Here is a 17738-nt window from a genome sequence, read left to right on the forward strand (position 1 = left end):
TAGCTCTTCCTTTCATATCTAACTGTATTTGACTAATAGAAGCTTGTAAATGCTTCTTTTGTACAAAGGAGCTCAGGCTTAGTAGCGTTTACATAATGAAACTGTTACATCGGGATAATAGGGTAATGTAAAAACAAGGTTCCCCTAGTGGTTTGTTCAGATATTACGTGGATTCTGTCTGAACCATGGCAGGGAATTGACCTTTCAGTCATATGGTCACCGCAGGAAGAAAGTGAAAAAGGATTATAGGAGATCCATGTACGTTTTGAACATAGGAATTCCAAACCCAATGAAGATACAAAAGTAATGGTAAGTTTTAAGTTTTAAGTTCAATATTTTGTTCAACATGATTTAGGAGAGAGAAAGAATACTGTAAATCCCACCATCAGTGTATCCTTATCATTGGTGTCCAGTGAAGCTTTTCTGGGTGATTGTAATTCTTTTACATATTCTTATGAAAGTACAGTAGTATAAAATGGTGTCTATTTCTTCAGTCTGCTACAAAAGCACCTAGATAATAAAAATTAATAGATATGCTCCAAGACAAAATAGGTGAAGTACAACCTTCCAGATAACATGAGACTATAGTATAAATAATTGGGAGGAATGCTGACAGTTGTAGTCCAACAATATTTGGAGGGCCCTGGTTTGTACTCCTTTTCAGTAAGATCTTTGAGAAAATCCTGGAAGTAGGATAACCTTACAAGAAGGCAACTTCGCCCCCCCCCCCTTATATTTCCTTCTCCTGTAATATAGCTCGGTGAATCATACGTCCCTTCATATGTTTTGCACTGAAAGTCACACCAGCCCTAACCAATATGGACATTGGGCAGGATTCTGTAAATTATTATTTGACAGTGGAGTTACACTACTTTAATATATTGCTGAAGTTTTGATGATACCAGTATATAGTTTAAATATGTCTCTTGCCATTTCTAAATAGTAACTGATAAAGGATGGGATCATTTCAATAACTCCTGGCAACCTTTAGATTAGTAAAAGCTTACTAACTGTAGCCCCCTTGCAAGAAGACAAACTTGTACTTTGCTTTTTTCAGTTTAATGAATAAATAATGTGGTACGAATTCATTCTTCCAGTTAACATCAATTAAATATCATATTCCCCATGGTTTTATTATACATAAGAATTAAATTACTTGTTACATTATCCCAGGCCACTGAAATACCAGAAGCTGTGCTTTTAGAAGGTGAATATTTAAATTATGGACATTAGTATATAATATGAGAGTGCTTTTGGGGAAAAGTATAAGATTAATGCAAAAAAATAAAACCCCACTGCTTTAGAAAAACACACACAAAAGTTTCATCACTTGTAACTTCTAACAGGATGAGGGCTCTTTCTATATGCTTACCATAGAGTCCTAGAATACTGCAGGTCCATCTTTTTAATACTATTAATTTAAGAGAACCAGTCAGTCTATTTGTAGCAAAACATACAATGTGAGACATTTCCAGGGGAATAAAAGAGTACTGACATATTTTATCAAGTGCAATTCCATGTATGTTTATTCAAGAGGCCCACTGTGCTAAGTGATGTTTAATACCAAACAAAATTTCAGCCTTAACTTTACCCTTTCAGGTTTGAATCCAGCTAATGACTCCCATTGATAGAATTGCATCTGTCAGTGGAACTGCTTTCACTTCCCCTAAAAGTTCTCCCCATCCATTCGCTCCAGGTTTCTTTGCAGTGTTTTGTATGCTTTTCCTCTTGATGAAATGGAATAATTAAACATAATTTTGCCATGAACAATGTGTAATCTATTGCATTTGTCTTTCTTGTAGGACCCACTGGACTGGTGACATTTACAAGACAGTGTCTACAGGAATTTCCTGAGTGGGAAAGGTCAGTTTTAAAAAGACTCTTCTGATGTGCCTTTGCTTTGCTTTTGAAAACATTACTGAAAAATCCTGGTAACGTTAGAACTTCAGATTTTGAAAGTTCTTTAAAGATATAAATGTTTCTGTTCATTTCCAAGGTGAAGCATCTCCTAAGACATTTCCCAAAGTAAAAGGGTCAAGGAATAAAATATAACTGTTTCTAATTAAAACAACGAAAATAGTTAAAAGGAATTAGCAATTAGTATCACTGTATAAACTATAAGCCTTTTCTTAGTTGAAATCAACCTGGAATTAATACAGTTTGATGGCCAATTGAAATAAACAGATGAATCTATTCTCGTAATAATCATTTTAATTATATAAAAAAAACTTTATTTATAACCTGCCCTACCTCCCCGAAGGGACTCAGGGTGGTTTCCAACAAAAAAAATGGTAAACATTCAATGTCATGATATGATAGACAAACAATATCTTGGACAGAGCATTCAGTTGCAACTGTCACAAAAATACCTTCCTTTTCTGTTTGTCAAGACACCTTTCTAGTGACACAGTAGCTGAGCATCTGTAGATGATCTTATGGATTGGACAGATATGTGTGGTTGTAAGTAGTCCTCCAGAAGTCCAGTCCCATTTATAAACGTGAAAGGCAGTGATCAGTAGTTTAAAATAGAAATGGCCTGGAATGTATTGGCAACCAGTACATGTGATTTGGAGTTGGTGCCCTATTCTGATCACCTAGTGCGCATAGGCAACAAATGGCTGCATATTACAATAGCTGAAACCTCAAAAACACTCTTAATAATAATAATAATAATAATAATAATAATAATAATAATAAGAAGAAGAAGAAGAAGAAGAAGAAGAAGAAGAAGAAGAAGTAGTTTATTTATATCCCGCCTCCATCTCCCCCGAAGGGGACTCGGGCCGGCTTACAGCAAAATCAAAATACAAGCAATGATAAAATATGACACATCAAAGGACAACAACAGAAACCAATAATAAATATACACAATAGGCGAAAAAACACAACACAGAATTAAAACATCAAATTAAAAACAATGAGGTTGCAATAGTGGATAAGCAAAGTGCACATTATGAGTAACAAATTCATAAATAGATAAAGTGCAATAGAATCATTTAAGGTCACATTAGTTAGGGAGGAATACTGAATAATATCAAGCAATCAGGAATCAGGAGAAGAGCGACCAGTACAAAAGGTCGAGGAGCATAATAATTATGATGGAAAAAGGCGATCTTAACCAAGTGTATGTCACTCTTAGAGACATGCACATATTGACTACATGGTGGCCAATGAATGATGATGGGATGGTCTGCTTTTTCCAGATACAGGTAGAACTAACAAACTACCAAAGCCATTAGAAAGCAATCCAATAACTTACTCCATCTGTGCCTCCATAGGAGTCCTTGAGCTCACAAGGACTCCTAAGCTATGCACTTGACCCTTCAGTATGAGCGAGATCCCATCCAATACTGTCTCATGTCTCCACCCAGATCATCAGGTTTCCTTACCCATCGTATTTCTCTCTTCCTTGAGTTATTTCTTAGTTTGTATGCCCCCATTCACCGCAGAACTGCTTCTAGACATCTTTTCAGACTTTCCACAGCTTCTATGGCATGTAGTTCTACCTCATGTTTCCACATCTTTTTATCCACCCAGCATTTAACATCTTTCTCGGAAATGTTATCTATCTTCCATATGACTCAGTATCAGCAGTACAGATACATTGGTGACCCCATAAACCTTTAAGCCATAAAAATAAAAGGACTTACCCATACCAGTTGTTGGTTGTAGGACATAATGTGAGGTTTTGATGTGATCAGTCTCTGTTCTATCATTTCTAGTCAGAATTTCACTTGAACATTTCTCAGGCGCCTGTTTGTATGTTGAACTTGGCTGTGTAGGTTACATGTCTTTTAATAAGTTGGAATGATGTCGTTCCCTCCATGAACCTAAAGGTATGCATGTGTTTACGTGTATACATATACGTGTGTACATGTACACAATGTGAGTGAATGTGTGATGTCTGATTCACATATTTCGATATCAGCATACAGTTACCTTTTTCTTTACTTACATCCCTTGCTTGCCTAAGATGACAAATGTATGTTTGTTATGAAAGAAACAGCGGAATGAGAAATGTTGTGCTGTGTCTTGCAAATGACATGAAAGAAATTTCTCACTCTTGCTATTTCTCGGCTGTACTCTAGTTAGTGTATGATAAATGGATAACTAAACCCTAAAGTGCATATAAGAGATGCCATTTCAGAAGCCATTTCTTAGTGGAAGTACTTACTCTGGAGGGGAATTGACATTACATTCCCTTGGTGCTCATATCTTGAGAAATCTTCCTCTCCCTTTTATGGTGAGATAGGTTTCTAAAGATAATGATGTCACAGTCAATTTATAAGAGACTTGTTTATGATTTTTTTTATTTTACAAGATAATACTCCACCTGTAGTACAAATGTGGAGGTAAAACTACAAATATGTAGTTCATTTTTGCAATTGCTTGAATCTGAATGTAGTTTAGAGGAAACTAGAGTTAATGTGGAATAACTTTAAAAATAAAGGCAATAGCTGTTTTAATGTACAGTTAGTCCTTCAAGTTTGCAAGTTTAACTTTTGTAGGTTTGATTATTTACATATTTGATTAATATGTTCAGGATTCTTTGGTCCTCTAGGACAACACTTGGTCAGTTTCCTCCAGAAGTTGACCATAGAATCGCCCTAAAGTATCTGGAGATTGTTAGAGAGGTGTTTGCCCACTTTGGCAGGGGTCTGGCATCCCTAGTCCCCACAAAAATGAAGCCCTTACTGTATATGAAAATATAGTCTTTGTTGTTAGAAACCATGTTATCTCTAGAAAAATGCTCCTCAGGCTATCTAAGTACTCAATGTGCCAAATACCAGCATCATATTTGTGCCCATTGGCTATGGTTATTTTTTTCTTACCTGGGAAGTTACCAGGTGACCAGCAGTCTGTGGTTTAGAGACTGGCACTTGTCTAGGGATCACTACTCTGTTTAGATCTAGAGAACCACAGATTGCTACCAGACTCATATAGGTCTTCCCTTCATAAACATAATTGTATTCAAATGATGTTTCCACCTCACCTTCATATTGTAGTCTCCTGCAACTCCTCCTCCTGCCATTTACTCCTGTGGGTTAGTAAATCCTGTGAAAACGTGCTTTCTGACATAAGGATCTACAGAAGTACAGAAGTAACTATAATTGGAATATTTAAGCCTTCCCATTTCACTAAATTTAACTAACCAGCCTAAGCATGGAAGAGAAACTTCTCTTAATATTATGTAGGTCTTAGGAGGTTAACTTCATGCTGATGCACTCCAGTTTGGGACAAAAGTGGTTTTATGAAAACATTTCTATTTCTGTGAGTTCTAGGTCAAGTGTGAGTAAAAATATGTGGCCTTAGTATTAGAATAATTAAAGTTACAAGTCTTAAACATTCTTTCTGTATGTCAAATGCAAGCTAAACAGTAAAGGCAATAAAACTCTCCCTTTCTCCTTCTCTCTCTCTCTCTCTCTCTCTCTCTCTCTATATATATATATATATAATTAATAATAAATATTTCAAAAGTAAAGATAAAGGTTCCCCTTGACATTAAACCTAGTCGTGTCCAGCTCTGGGGGTTGGTGCTCATCTCCATTTCTAAACCAAAGAGCCAGCGTTGTCCATAGATGCTTCCAAGGTCATGTGGCCGGCATGACTGCATTGGATTGAAATACAGTAGAATCTCACTTATCCAACATAAACGGGCCGGCAGAACGTTGGATAAGCGAATATGTTGAATAATAAGGAGGGATTAAGGAAAAGCCTATTAAACATCAAATTAGGTTATGATTTTACAAATTAAGCACCAAAACATTATGTTATACAACAAATTTGACAGAAAAAGTAGTTCAATACGCAATAATGCTAAGTAGTAATTACTGTATTTACGAATTTATCACCAAAATATCACGATGTATTGAAAACATTGACTACAAAAATGCGTTGGATAATCCAGAACGTTGGATAAGTGAGTGTTGGATAAGTGAGACTCTACTGTACATGGTTTATATTTAGTGTGCTAAATTCCCAGTAGGTGCAACATCATCATCATCATTTAATTACTTATTAATCGCCCTCCATCCACGATGCTCTAGGCGATTTACAAGATAAAAAACGATAAAAATACATACATACAAATATTGATTAAAAATATTAAAATAGATTAAAAGCTCTAGTAAAGAGCCAGGTCTTGAGTGCGAGGGTAAAAGGCCCCAACTCACGCATGGCTCTCATATAGGGCGGCAAGGCATTCCATAAGGCAGGGGCAGAAACAGAAAAAGCTCGGCGCCTGGTCCTTTCCAAGTGCACTTCTCTAGGACCGGGTACATAGAGTAAGTCTCGTTGGGATGGTCGTTGCGACCTCCGATGATGGGACAAGGAGAGACGGTCCCTAAGATATGATGGGCCCTGGCCGTAAAGAGTTTTAAAAGTCAGGACTAGCATCTTATATAGACCACGGTAATCAGTTGGAAGCTAATGCAGATGCTGCAGCACTGGTGTTATGTGGCATTTCATGGGTGTTCTTGTGAGTAGCCTGGCTGCCGCATTTTGAACAATACGGAGCTTCCGGGTCGTGGACATCGGAAGCCCAACATACAGGGCGTTGCAATAGTCCAGCCTAGATGTGACCGTGGCATGAATGACTGTTGCCAGCGCCTCATCAGATAGATAGGGTGCCAGTTGCCTCGCTTGTCGTAGGTGGAAAAAGGCCTGTTTGCTGGCAGCAGCGACCTGAGCTTCCATTGTCAGCTGTGAATCTAAAACGACACCCAGGCTCTTAGCGGTGGGCGAAGGAGATAGGACAGCACCATCGAAGGTGGGTAGCGAGTGGGTCAGACCAGTTGAACGGCCATGCCAGAGAATCTCAGTCTTTGCCGGGTTCACCTTCAATCTACTAGCACGTAGCCAGTTCGACAGAGCCTCCAGACATAAGGTGAAATTTTCTGGTATTGACGTTGCTCCAGGCTCCAAGCGCAGAAGGAGATGGGTGTCGTCCGCATATTGATAACAGTCTAGGCCGAAACTCCGAACAAAGCTAGCAAGGGGTCTAACGTAGATGTTGAAGAGAAGAGAGAATGGCACCTTGGGGTACCCCACATAGGAGGGGAGATCTGTCAGAGACTTGATCCATATACTCCACGCATTGGCTCCGGTTTTGCAGAAATGAGTTGAACCAATTGAGGGCCTGACCGCGAACTCCGGACATGGCGAGACGGTGAATCATTAGATCGTAGTCAACGGTGTCAAACGCTGCGGTAAGGTCGAGAAGTACCAGTAGCGCTGATCCGCCGCTATCAGACTGGCGACGAAGTTCATCTGTAATGGCAACCAGGACTGTCTCCGTCCCATGGCCAGGGCGGAAGCCTGACTGGAAAGGGTCCAGGCCGGCTGTATCATCCAGAAATTGTTGCAATTGTCCCAGCACAGCCCGCTCTATCATCTTACCCAAGAATGGGAGGTTGGAGACAGGACGATAGTTGGCAAGGGTCATGGGATCCAAGCTAGGCTTCTTTAGCAGGGGACGAACCCTTGCCTCTTTTAGGTTGTCCGGGAAGACCCCCTGTTCAAGAGAGCCATTGATGATATTACTCAACGGATCGAGTAGACCTTCCAGGCAGCTCTTCACCAGCCAGGAGGGACACGGATCAAGGGAACAGGTGGTTGGTTTTGCAACAGCCAGGATTCTAGCGACATCTTCCTTGTCAAGCAGAGTAAATTGGTCAAAGATAGGCCCACTAAGCGGCCACAAAGTCTCAAGCTCACTTAAGGTATCAGCTGTAGGGGGCAGTTCCTGTCAAAGCACGGTGATTTTATCAGTGAAAAACTTCTGGAATGCCTCTGCTGTAAGAGCCGTGGTTGCTGGGTTTTGGACTAAGGGAGCCGGACTGGTCAAAGCACGAACGATTTTGAATACTTGAGCTGGGCGCGATCTAGCAGAGGCTATTAAGGAGGAATTGTAAGATTTTTTAGCGTCCTTGACGGCTGATTCGTAGTTATTGTATTATTCTGTTCTGATAGCTGATATGACTGGGCTGTCAATTAGTATGATTTTGTAGAGCTTAATTGCCAGAAGGCATTTTGGCTGAAATCCAGTTTCTGGTCCAAACTGCAATAGGCTTATTGAATTTATACCAATATTCAGTATTTATGTAAACCTCATTTATTCAATAGGTATCTTATAGTTGGTGGCTCAGCGGGTTAAACCGCTGAGCTGCTGAACTTGCTGACTGAAAGGTTGGTGGTTCAGATCTCCAAGCTGCCCTTTTTCACACCTGACCAGAACAAGCCGGATAAGGAAGACCATTTGGTTGGGAAAGCTGATTTATGACTTGATCTGGTCTTCAAACGTGGGAAATGACAATGGAAGGGGAGGTGTGAATGGAGAAGAAGAGACGTGAGGGGAGGAGGGAAGCAACAACAATATACCGGGGAAAGAGCGGAAGAGGGGCAGTAGAAGCTTTGCGGTCATCTTGGCAAGGCGGATTCAATAAAGTTTTCCATAGCTCCAAGCTGTGTGAGCCTATCTTTGTGTCCTACACCTTCCAAGAACTGACACGGGGTGAGTTTCATTGTTAGTCCCAGTTTCTGCCAAGAGCAGTTCGAAAGCATGCAAATGTGAGTAGATCAATAGGTACCACTCCGGTAGGAAGGTAACGACGCTCCATACAGTCATACCGGCCACATGACCATGGAGGTGTCTATGGACAACACTGGCTCTTCGGCTTAGAAATGGAGATGAGCACTAACCCCCAAAGTTGGACATGACCAGACCTAATGTCAGGGGAAAACCTTTGCCTTACTTTAGTTGGTGATACCAATTGGATTTAGGCCATACTTTATAAAGCTGCAACATATTTAATAGAAATGATCTCTTCTAAAGTACAATCATGCATTTGCATTTCTGTGTATATATATTTATTTGATTACAGATCTCAGAAAAAAATGTCAAAGTTGCATGTCACATATGAAGGTACTATAGAAAACAACGGGCATGGAATGCTACAGGTAAGATAGAATCACACACAGATTGGTGCTGGAATTCTACTGACCGTTACTTTATTTTAGCAGAATAGTTCAGTTTTGGCCTAGATTGTGCAAAAGTAGGAAGCCATTATGCAGCGTAAGAGACATTGATTGTTCTGACAGTTTTAACATTGTCTATTGTATAATGACATACCTTGTTTTCCACATTGGTGCCCTGTTGAAAAACCTTTTGATTGACAGTCATAAGACCTAGGTTCTTCAGGTCAGACAGAGACTGAAGAGTGACAGAAACAAGGCTTTCAGGGTGCGAAAGTGACAGCCTTCCAATTTTATGTTTGTATTGTTTTGCTTTTTGAAGCAATGTTACTGTGCCTGACCTGTTGACCCATTCAGCAGTTCAGGAAGCTTTGTCCCCTGGTAGTGGAATTGTTTTGATCCAAGAGCTAGTTAGCTAAAATAGGTTGAAAAGAAGCCACCCTACCTGCAGACATTAAAAATTAAACTAAGGGGGAGCTTGATTTTGAAATACAATCTAAAATACTGTGTTATGTTTTGTTATAGTATATTTGATAATTTTTGTCTTTTTTGGACCCATCTGAAAAGTCATGATTACAGTAATAGTAGGATTTACAGCAATCTAAGTGTTTAGGAGAGAACTATTGCAAACTGTCTTCTACAGAAGACTTCATTGCAGCAAATGGGAACTGAGCAAGACATGACTGTGGCCACCTGTGGTTTCCCTTTGATAATTTTTTCCTAAGAGACTTTTCCAGATTACAGTTCACATGGACCATGCATGGGATAAAACCTGCTTAAACATGCAAATCATGTAGTCTAATGGGAGATAGTAAGTTAGCAATTTCAGATGTTGCAATTAAATCTACAAAAAGTCTAGGGACATCTAATGAACTTCAGTCTTTATGCCAAATAAGATGTGTTAGTCCTTAATATGTCATGAGATTATATGTTGTTTTTCTAAATGTGTACTGCTCGTTTCTTTCTTTTGCATAAAAAATCATATGGTGCAGACGTTCAAACTTTTCGCCCCTGATTGAATGAAATGGAACAAAATAACTTAGATCAGTGATTATTGTATTGATAGAAAGGGGTTGTGAGCTCTACTAAGACATTTTATGTATTACAGTAATGTATAGCCCAATCTTAGAAGTAGTCTATAAAGCTTGTGAAACTGTCAAGCAATAGAAGAGGTAGAAATACCTATAAAGTAAGAAATAGCAGCCATGTTCAACTAGAGCAGTCTTAAGGCAGCAATTCTTCATCCTTTGGAGATGGCATATTGTGAGAGCCGATTGTCTAAAATATGTATCCACGTATAACTAACAGGAGGGTCTCATAAAAGCTATGCAATTCAAAATGATACAGAAATATATAACAGTTAAGTATAGGAAAATCTGTGTCCACAAATGATTTATTTTTCTATATCATGAAAATGCATCTGTATGAGTAGCAGATGTAACATTTTCACCAGATCCAGATTTAGTGGAATGTGCATGCAATGTCCGTTGTATTGTTAGCATATTGATAATAGCTAGTGTAATTACATGATTTCATTACTACTCTCATTGTATTATCTCCCCTGCTATTTACTGATGTAGTTCATCGGCTTATTCTCGTGAATTAGATTAGTTTAATTCTCAGAAAAGAGACTGTGCCAACCTTTTGTCCTCATATAGCTCCTTCTATAATGACTGATTTGAGTCTTGGAACTCTGCTACAGTATGAAAAATGAATGGATATATTTAGTCAACAGTTAATATATTTATAGTTGATGAATGACTGAGGCAGTGGTTGCTGTATAGGAGAGAAAATGGGAGGGTCTCTTAATTAGGATATAGCTGAAAAGCTTTAGGGTTTGCTGCTCCCATTTCTTCTTCTGTGACCTTGGGTAATCAATTTTTATATCTTCATCTCTGGAGTAAGGGTATTTCTAACTAAGGCTGATAAGATGCCAGTGGCCTGAATCAACTTGGCCATTTTTCTTTTATGCTTTTTGCTGAAACAGAAAGCTGTTTCCACAGCATTTTAATATTTTCTCCTGAAACATATATTAAAACCAAGATATGTTTTAAAACCACAAAGTAATATTAAATATTCCCCCAATCGTCTCAAAACTATACTCCTTGGAGGAGGAAAAATATTGTATAATGCATTTGTTGTACTGTATAAATTTGCATTGAACGCACTCGGAATAGTCTCACCTGAGAGATGTGATTGTCAGTCCCATTTCAGCTGCTTGGTTTTCTGTCATGCATAAGCAGAACAAATCCCTCTTCTTGGACTAGCTTAGATTAAATATGAAAAAGAGCTCTCATGAGTCTATCACATCTTTTGAACAGTGCTGCACCCACAAATATGTGTTTGCCCTTTCATTGTAGCTTCCATTTTTTTCAAGCAATTCAATCATTTTAGTTAGTTAATAGATCTAGTTCTTGGATTTCAATCAAATTTATCATATAAAAGTCTAAATTAAAATAGCATAGTAAAATACAGATCTACATAAATAAAATAAAACATAAGAAAAAGTGACACCATGTCATAAATTCTCAGAAAGGGGTGGAGCTTCAGCTAGGTCATCTGTCCTTTGTGGGAGCGGAGCCAACAGGTGAGCAGTTGACCACAGTTCAGTAAAAGCTCTTGCTTGGTAACCTGAGTCACCTGGATATGGAGCAGGGGCAAGCTGTTCCAATCGCATGCAGCAGCTGTGGGATGTTCATCTTCTTGTCAGAACATCTAATGAGCTACATCTTCAGAAAATGCACTTTAATGGAAGAGAAGATCCAGCAACTCGAGGCCCAGATCGAGACACTTAAGAACATTAAGGAACTCGGGTTTTTCTTAGACACAGCCCAGCAGACTATTCTAGATACATAACCCACATCAGATGAACATTCAGAGCAAGGCTATGTGGAGGTCACTTCAAATGTGGAGAATGCTGATGCTTGGAAAAATGTGACATTTAGAAAAAGAGGACTAGGCATCGTTCTGTTAATCCTTATGTTATTCTGGAATTACACAATCAATTTCAAGTTCACTCACCACTAACAGATAATGACATACAACACCCCAGGGAGTATGAGAGGTCCTTAGATACAACTGAGTGGTCCATCCTTGATCAATGCATAGGGGATGTCTGTGGGGAGGAGGACAGTTCACAAACATGGAATTCGCAATCACAGAATGAAGCAGAGGCTCTTTTCCCCAATCATAGAAGAACACATTAGGGAGAATGTGGGGGGTCTTGGACACTTCTGACTGGATTATCCTTGATGAATGCAGGGGATGTCTCTGAGGAGGCCAGTTTAGAGCTGCACAATCCAGTTCAGCAACAGGGTCAGTTTTCAGGAGATCTGTAGAACACCTTACAGGAGGGGGACCCTGTCAATCCTCAAAGAAAACTAGTATTGGTTGTTGGTGACTCCCTCCTGAGAGGAACAGAAGCGGTGATTTGCAAACCTGATAGGATGTCTAGAGAAATATGCTGCCTCCCTGCGGCAAAAATCCATCACATAACTCAGTGGCTGTCAAGGCTCATCAAGTTCACTGACGTTCCCCCTTTCATGTTAGTTCATGTAGGAACCAATGATACTGCAAAGCATAGTCTTCAAAAGATCAAAAAGGATTTTGAAGCTCTTGGAAGAAAGCTAAAAGATCTGAATGTACAGGTGGTCTTTTCATCTCTCCTCCCCGTTATACGGCGTGGCCCAGGAAGAGTGAAAAAAATAGTAGAGGTGAATAACTGGCTCCATAGATGGAGAACAATTCTGCTTCCTGGACCATAGGCTACTCTTCCAGGAAGATGGCCTACCATCACAGGACTGCACCTTACAAAAGTATGAAGGAATGCTTTTGCTCAAAGACTGGCAATCCTGATCAGGCAGACTTTAAACTAGGTTGTGTGGGGGAGGGTGACATTATCCTAGGGAATAGTAGTTTATCAAGGCCCAGAGTGAACAAACACAAGGCTAAAGTGAGGGTTGGACAAACACAACAAGTGCCAAGCAGCAAGGGGACAATTATCTCAAAGGTCTGTACACCATGCCCTATGAGGAGCGTCTTAAAGAAATGGGTATGTTTAGCCTACAGAAGAGAAAGTTGAGAGGAGACATGATAGACATGTATAAATATGTGAAAAGGTATCATAAGGAAGAGGAAGCAGACTTGTTTTCTGCTGCCCTTGAAACTAGGACTTGGAGCAATGGGTTCAAATTACAGGAGAGGAGATTCCATCTGAACATTAAGAAGAACTTCTTGACTGTATGAGCTGTTAAACAGTAGAACTCTCTACCTCAGAGTGTGGTGGAAGCTCCTTCCTTGGAAACTTTTAAACAGAGGCTGGGATACTTTGTGCTTTTCCTGCATGGCAGGGGGTTGGACTAGATGAGCCATGTGGTCTCTTCCAACTCTGTGATTCTATGAAATTAAATTATCTTTTCAGGTTCACCAGTGAGATGGCAACATACCTATACACCAAGCCAGCATCCTTAGGGGGAGCTCTCAATAGGCAAGGCTCTGTCCCTGGTAGTAACCCCTGCACTCTCTTTTTTTGCAGGGTCACCTATAAAAAAAGCTTGTGAATATGACAGTGTACAGGCAGGCTGATTGATTTTTCTATTAAATCAGGGTTTTCTCTTTACTCTCCCTTTTAATCAGAGGATTAAAGGAGGAGACTCTTGGGACTCATAAAGGAGACACAGCATTATTGAAAACAGATAACAAGCACTGATTACACAGCCCAACCAAAAAATGTCAATGTCTTGATTTTTAGTCCTCTTCCTGGAGCTATTTGGGGCACCACTTTAGAAAATTAGTTATTTCCAGTTTAGGTTGAGGTAACAGTACAATTTAAGACCTAAAAAACATCAGCTCTAGTTTTTTAGATATTGTTTTAATAATTTTCTATGAAGGTGATGACAATAAATATATATGAAATCTATAACTCAAAAACAAAAGGGTAATAGTGGAAAATGGTGCCATTTTTAGGCTCAGATGGGCAAGTATATCCAGAAACAGGGCTAACATTTGAGGTATCAAAATGTGTGTTGTCCAGTGTTCTATATAGATTGTGCATGCTATTCAGTACCAAAAACAAAGAGTATACAGGTTGCCATTGCCTAATAATAAATTATTGATTTTGTAGATACACACTCTCAATCTTTTCGGATGTCTTAAGTCATAGAAATATCTGAGGATGGAAAAGTACTGATAAAATGTGGTTACGGAACTAAATATGCCCAGGATCAGGTTGCCAATGGCCAAAGATATAGCCAGGACACGATTCTTGGTAGTCACTTTAATGGGCATCAACCTAATTTGCACTTCCTAATATGCAAACTGTAATCAATCCAGTACATCAATCCAATACATTAGAGGAAAGTGTGCACACAAATATATACGTTAATAAAAATGGGAAGACCAGTACACATATTAGGGAAAAATATTTGCAATAATGTGCATATTGGTAAAAATGTGCCAAAAGTGCACTACAATATCATAAGTTTTTATAAAGAAAGAGAAACCAATGAAAGAAAAATAAAACAGTCATAGGATTGGAAAATTTTAAAGCTAGGAGGAAATCAAATTCATAAATTTTTATGAACATGAACATCATCATTCTTTTCCCCTACATAAATTTTATTACCATCTTTGCCTCTCTAGGAAGCCAGTAGACATTATTAAATTTATGCATTTTGGTTGACCTAATGAAGGTGCCATCACAATGTGTACTCTGAATATAGTGTAAGTGGTTCAGACTGGATTGGTGGCACTGCATAAAAGTTGTTAATCAAAAATCAAAAGGAAGTGTGGATGATTGTGTCAACTGAGTGTGAGCAGCATATATTGCATTATTTAAAATGGTTGTGGTGAATGGGAAGGTGTTTCTATGCTCATAATAACAAAAATGTTTTTCTATCAGGTTGATTTTGCTAATCGCTTTGTTGGAGGTGGTGTCACTGGTGCAGGACTGGTACAGGAAGAAATTCGCTTCTTAATCAACCCAGAACTGATTGTATCTCGTCTTATTACTGAAGTCCTGGATCACAATGAGTGCCTAATTATCACAGGTTAGTTTTTATAAACCTCCCACATAACGCATGTGAAACTAGTACCAAAAGATTGTAAAACTGTATTCTTAGAAGCATTGGTTGAAGTGCAATCGTCCAATGTATTTATCTGCTAAAACTGAGTCAATGTGGAGTTGTATTATAGATTAGAGTCAGGAAGCTCTTCTCTAAATCCCTACTTACTCGTTAAGCTCTATGAGAGATGTTGGGTTAATAACCTGTCAGTTAGCTTCAGTTACCTCAAAGGGCGAGGTTTTCCACTTTTTCAAATCAATTCTGTTTATTTAGAGGCTTGAAAATTGGTGTGCAAGAAAGAAAGGTTTTCTAGGCAGTAAACAGAAGAAATTAAAGATGATGAAAGAGTGCCTGGGATGTTGGTTTTAACTTGCTATTATCACATTGTTGTCGAGGTTAGGCAGGGTGGTATCCTCCTAGGATCTGTAAAATGGTGATTGCGCATATTCAAGTGTGTCAAAGAACAGCTAGCCTGTAACCTACATGCTGTTTTTAGGTCTTAAATTGTGCTGTTGCCTCAACCTAAACTGGGAATAACTAAAGAATTGTTTTTATATAGGTTTCTTGCTGCAGGTGAAAGGTATAGTAGAGTCTCGCTTATCCAACGTAAACGGGGCGGCAGAACGTTGGATAAGCGAATATGTTGGATAATAAGGAGAGATTAAAGAATTAATCAATTAAACATCAAATTAGGTTATGATTTTACAAATTAAGCACCAAAACATCATGTTATACAACAAATTTGACAGAAAAAGTAGTTCAATACGCAGTAATGCTATGTAGTAATTACTGTATTTACGAATTTAGCACCAAAATATCATGATGTATTGAAAACATTGACTACAAAAATGCGTTGGATAATCCAGAACGTTGGATAAGTGAGTGTTGGATAAGTGAGGCTCTACTGTAGATAGATGGCACTAATCTAAATTTTGATTCTTAAAAGAATAATAGATATGAAAGAGCTGATTATACATGTGGAAGGGAAATGTAAACAGGTGTTTATGTCTTCTGCATCAAAAATGAATGCTTTTAGTTCTGAGGGATGAAGATTTTTGCTGATTTTTCCCAGCGCACTTTACTTTATTACAGTGCTCTCTAATTAATATCTGTGATGCAATGTTCTGCTCCCTTAATGGAAACAGCCATTTCATCATCCTCATTTGATTCTTGGCTTGCTTCCATCTCAGTGCTTAAGCGAGTCTCTGCTGTGTTCAGCTATCTGCCTGATAAATTACAATCTTTCGATGATACATCTTGACTCATTGGGCCTAATGGATGTAACTGTGCTGCTGAAATTTAGAGAAGAGACCGAGAAATTGGAAGGAAATTAGATTTGTTGCAATTGCCCAGCATCTGCTTGAGATCACTACGCTAACGAATATGAAATTGGTCATGCAGAAAACAAGCAGAGGCGTTTTCTGACCTACCAATTATAAAAAGAGAATATCAGACATTAGTGTTGTGTTCTGGTGTTTTGCTTTGATACTTACATCTGAAAATGTATCCTGAGACTGATAGTTTAAGAGTGACAGGATTCAAAAATGAAAATTAACCCCATCACATATTTGGATATCACACTGGTTTTTCATAGGCATGTTGCATCTTTTGTACAGTGAGACTTTACAGTAAGTTTCATCTGTTCTATAGTATAGCTGTTCATGCAGCACAAAACTGTAAATACAGTACAGAGTGTTCCATGTTTTTAACACATTCGCCTTTATGAAGTGAATTTCTTCCATTTTGTAGAAATCCCTTAAAACTAGTGCAGTGTTGTAAGTATTGTTCAAATATTATTGTTCATCCAACTAAAGTAGATGCATTAAATTAGTAAGACCTTGGTAGGTCTGTAGCTATGTTAATTCAGTGGGTTCAGTGGACACTTTCCTGTGAATAAAATGAACTGAACACTTTCATTGAAAATACACATGCATCCGATGATGATGATGATGATGATGATGATAAGAAGAAGAAGAAGAAGAAGACGACGACGACGACGAAGACTTTATTTATATCCCACTGCCATCTCCCAGATAGAAGAGATGAGCAGTTTCTGGTCCAGATGTCCCAAGATATGGGTACAAACTGATCTTAGGGAGCCACTAGCTTTCTGAATGATATTATGATTATGATTATTATGATTATTACACTCATTTATATCTGGCCTTTCTCCAAATAATGGGACTCAAGCTGACTAGCAGCATATTAATCAATAAACGTTAGTAACAACTAATCAATAAAAGTATAAATACCATAATGTCAAAAACAATTAAACATTTCATAAATTAAAACACTATTCATCAAAGCTATTAGAATACATAAAATTGGCTTTATGTAAGCCCTTAAAATATTGGTGGCAGAGAAAAGGGGTTTTCCAGACAGTCTTTGAGCTTATACAGGGAAATGCAGATAACTAGGACTCAAGTTTTATAAGACCTTATAGGTCAAAACCAAGATTATGAATTCAGCTCAGAAACTGATAAGACAGCCAACGTAGCTATTGTAATAATGGATGTGTGTGCTCCTTGGAGCTAGTCTCAGTTAGCAACCTGGTTCTTTGGGCCAACTGAAGTTTCTGAACACATTCAAAGTCACTCCCCTATAGAGCGCATCACACTTATCCAAATTAGGTATCACCGTTATGTACTACTGCGGCTAAATCTGACTTCTTTAGGAATAGGTGGAGCTGGCCCAATGAGTTGG

At 38.6% G+C, this 17738-nt stretch overlaps 1 protein-coding gene across 1 annotated transcript in view; it reads left to right on the forward strand.

Moving 5' to 3' along the window:
- parg (poly(ADP-ribose) glycohydrolase) overlaps positions 1–17738 on the forward strand; it is a 94798-nt gene that overhangs the window by 60924 nt on the left and 16136 nt on the right. Inside the window, exons 11-13 of the mRNA XM_008114456.3 lie at positions 1803–1863; positions 8883–8958; positions 14873–15020. Of these exons, the coding sequence (XP_008112663.2) occupies positions 1803–1863; positions 8883–8958; positions 14873–15020 (285 nt within the window). The remainder of the gene's footprint in view (positions 1–1802; positions 1864–8882; positions 8959–14872; positions 15021–17738) is intronic.

Source organism: Anolis carolinensis, chromosome 3 (genome assembly GCF_035594765.1).
Source record: "Anolis carolinensis isolate JA03-04 chromosome 3, rAnoCar3.1.pri, whole genome shotgun sequence".
Lineage (NCBI taxonomy): Eukaryota > Metazoa > Chordata > Lepidosauria > Squamata > Dactyloidae > Anolis > Anolis carolinensis.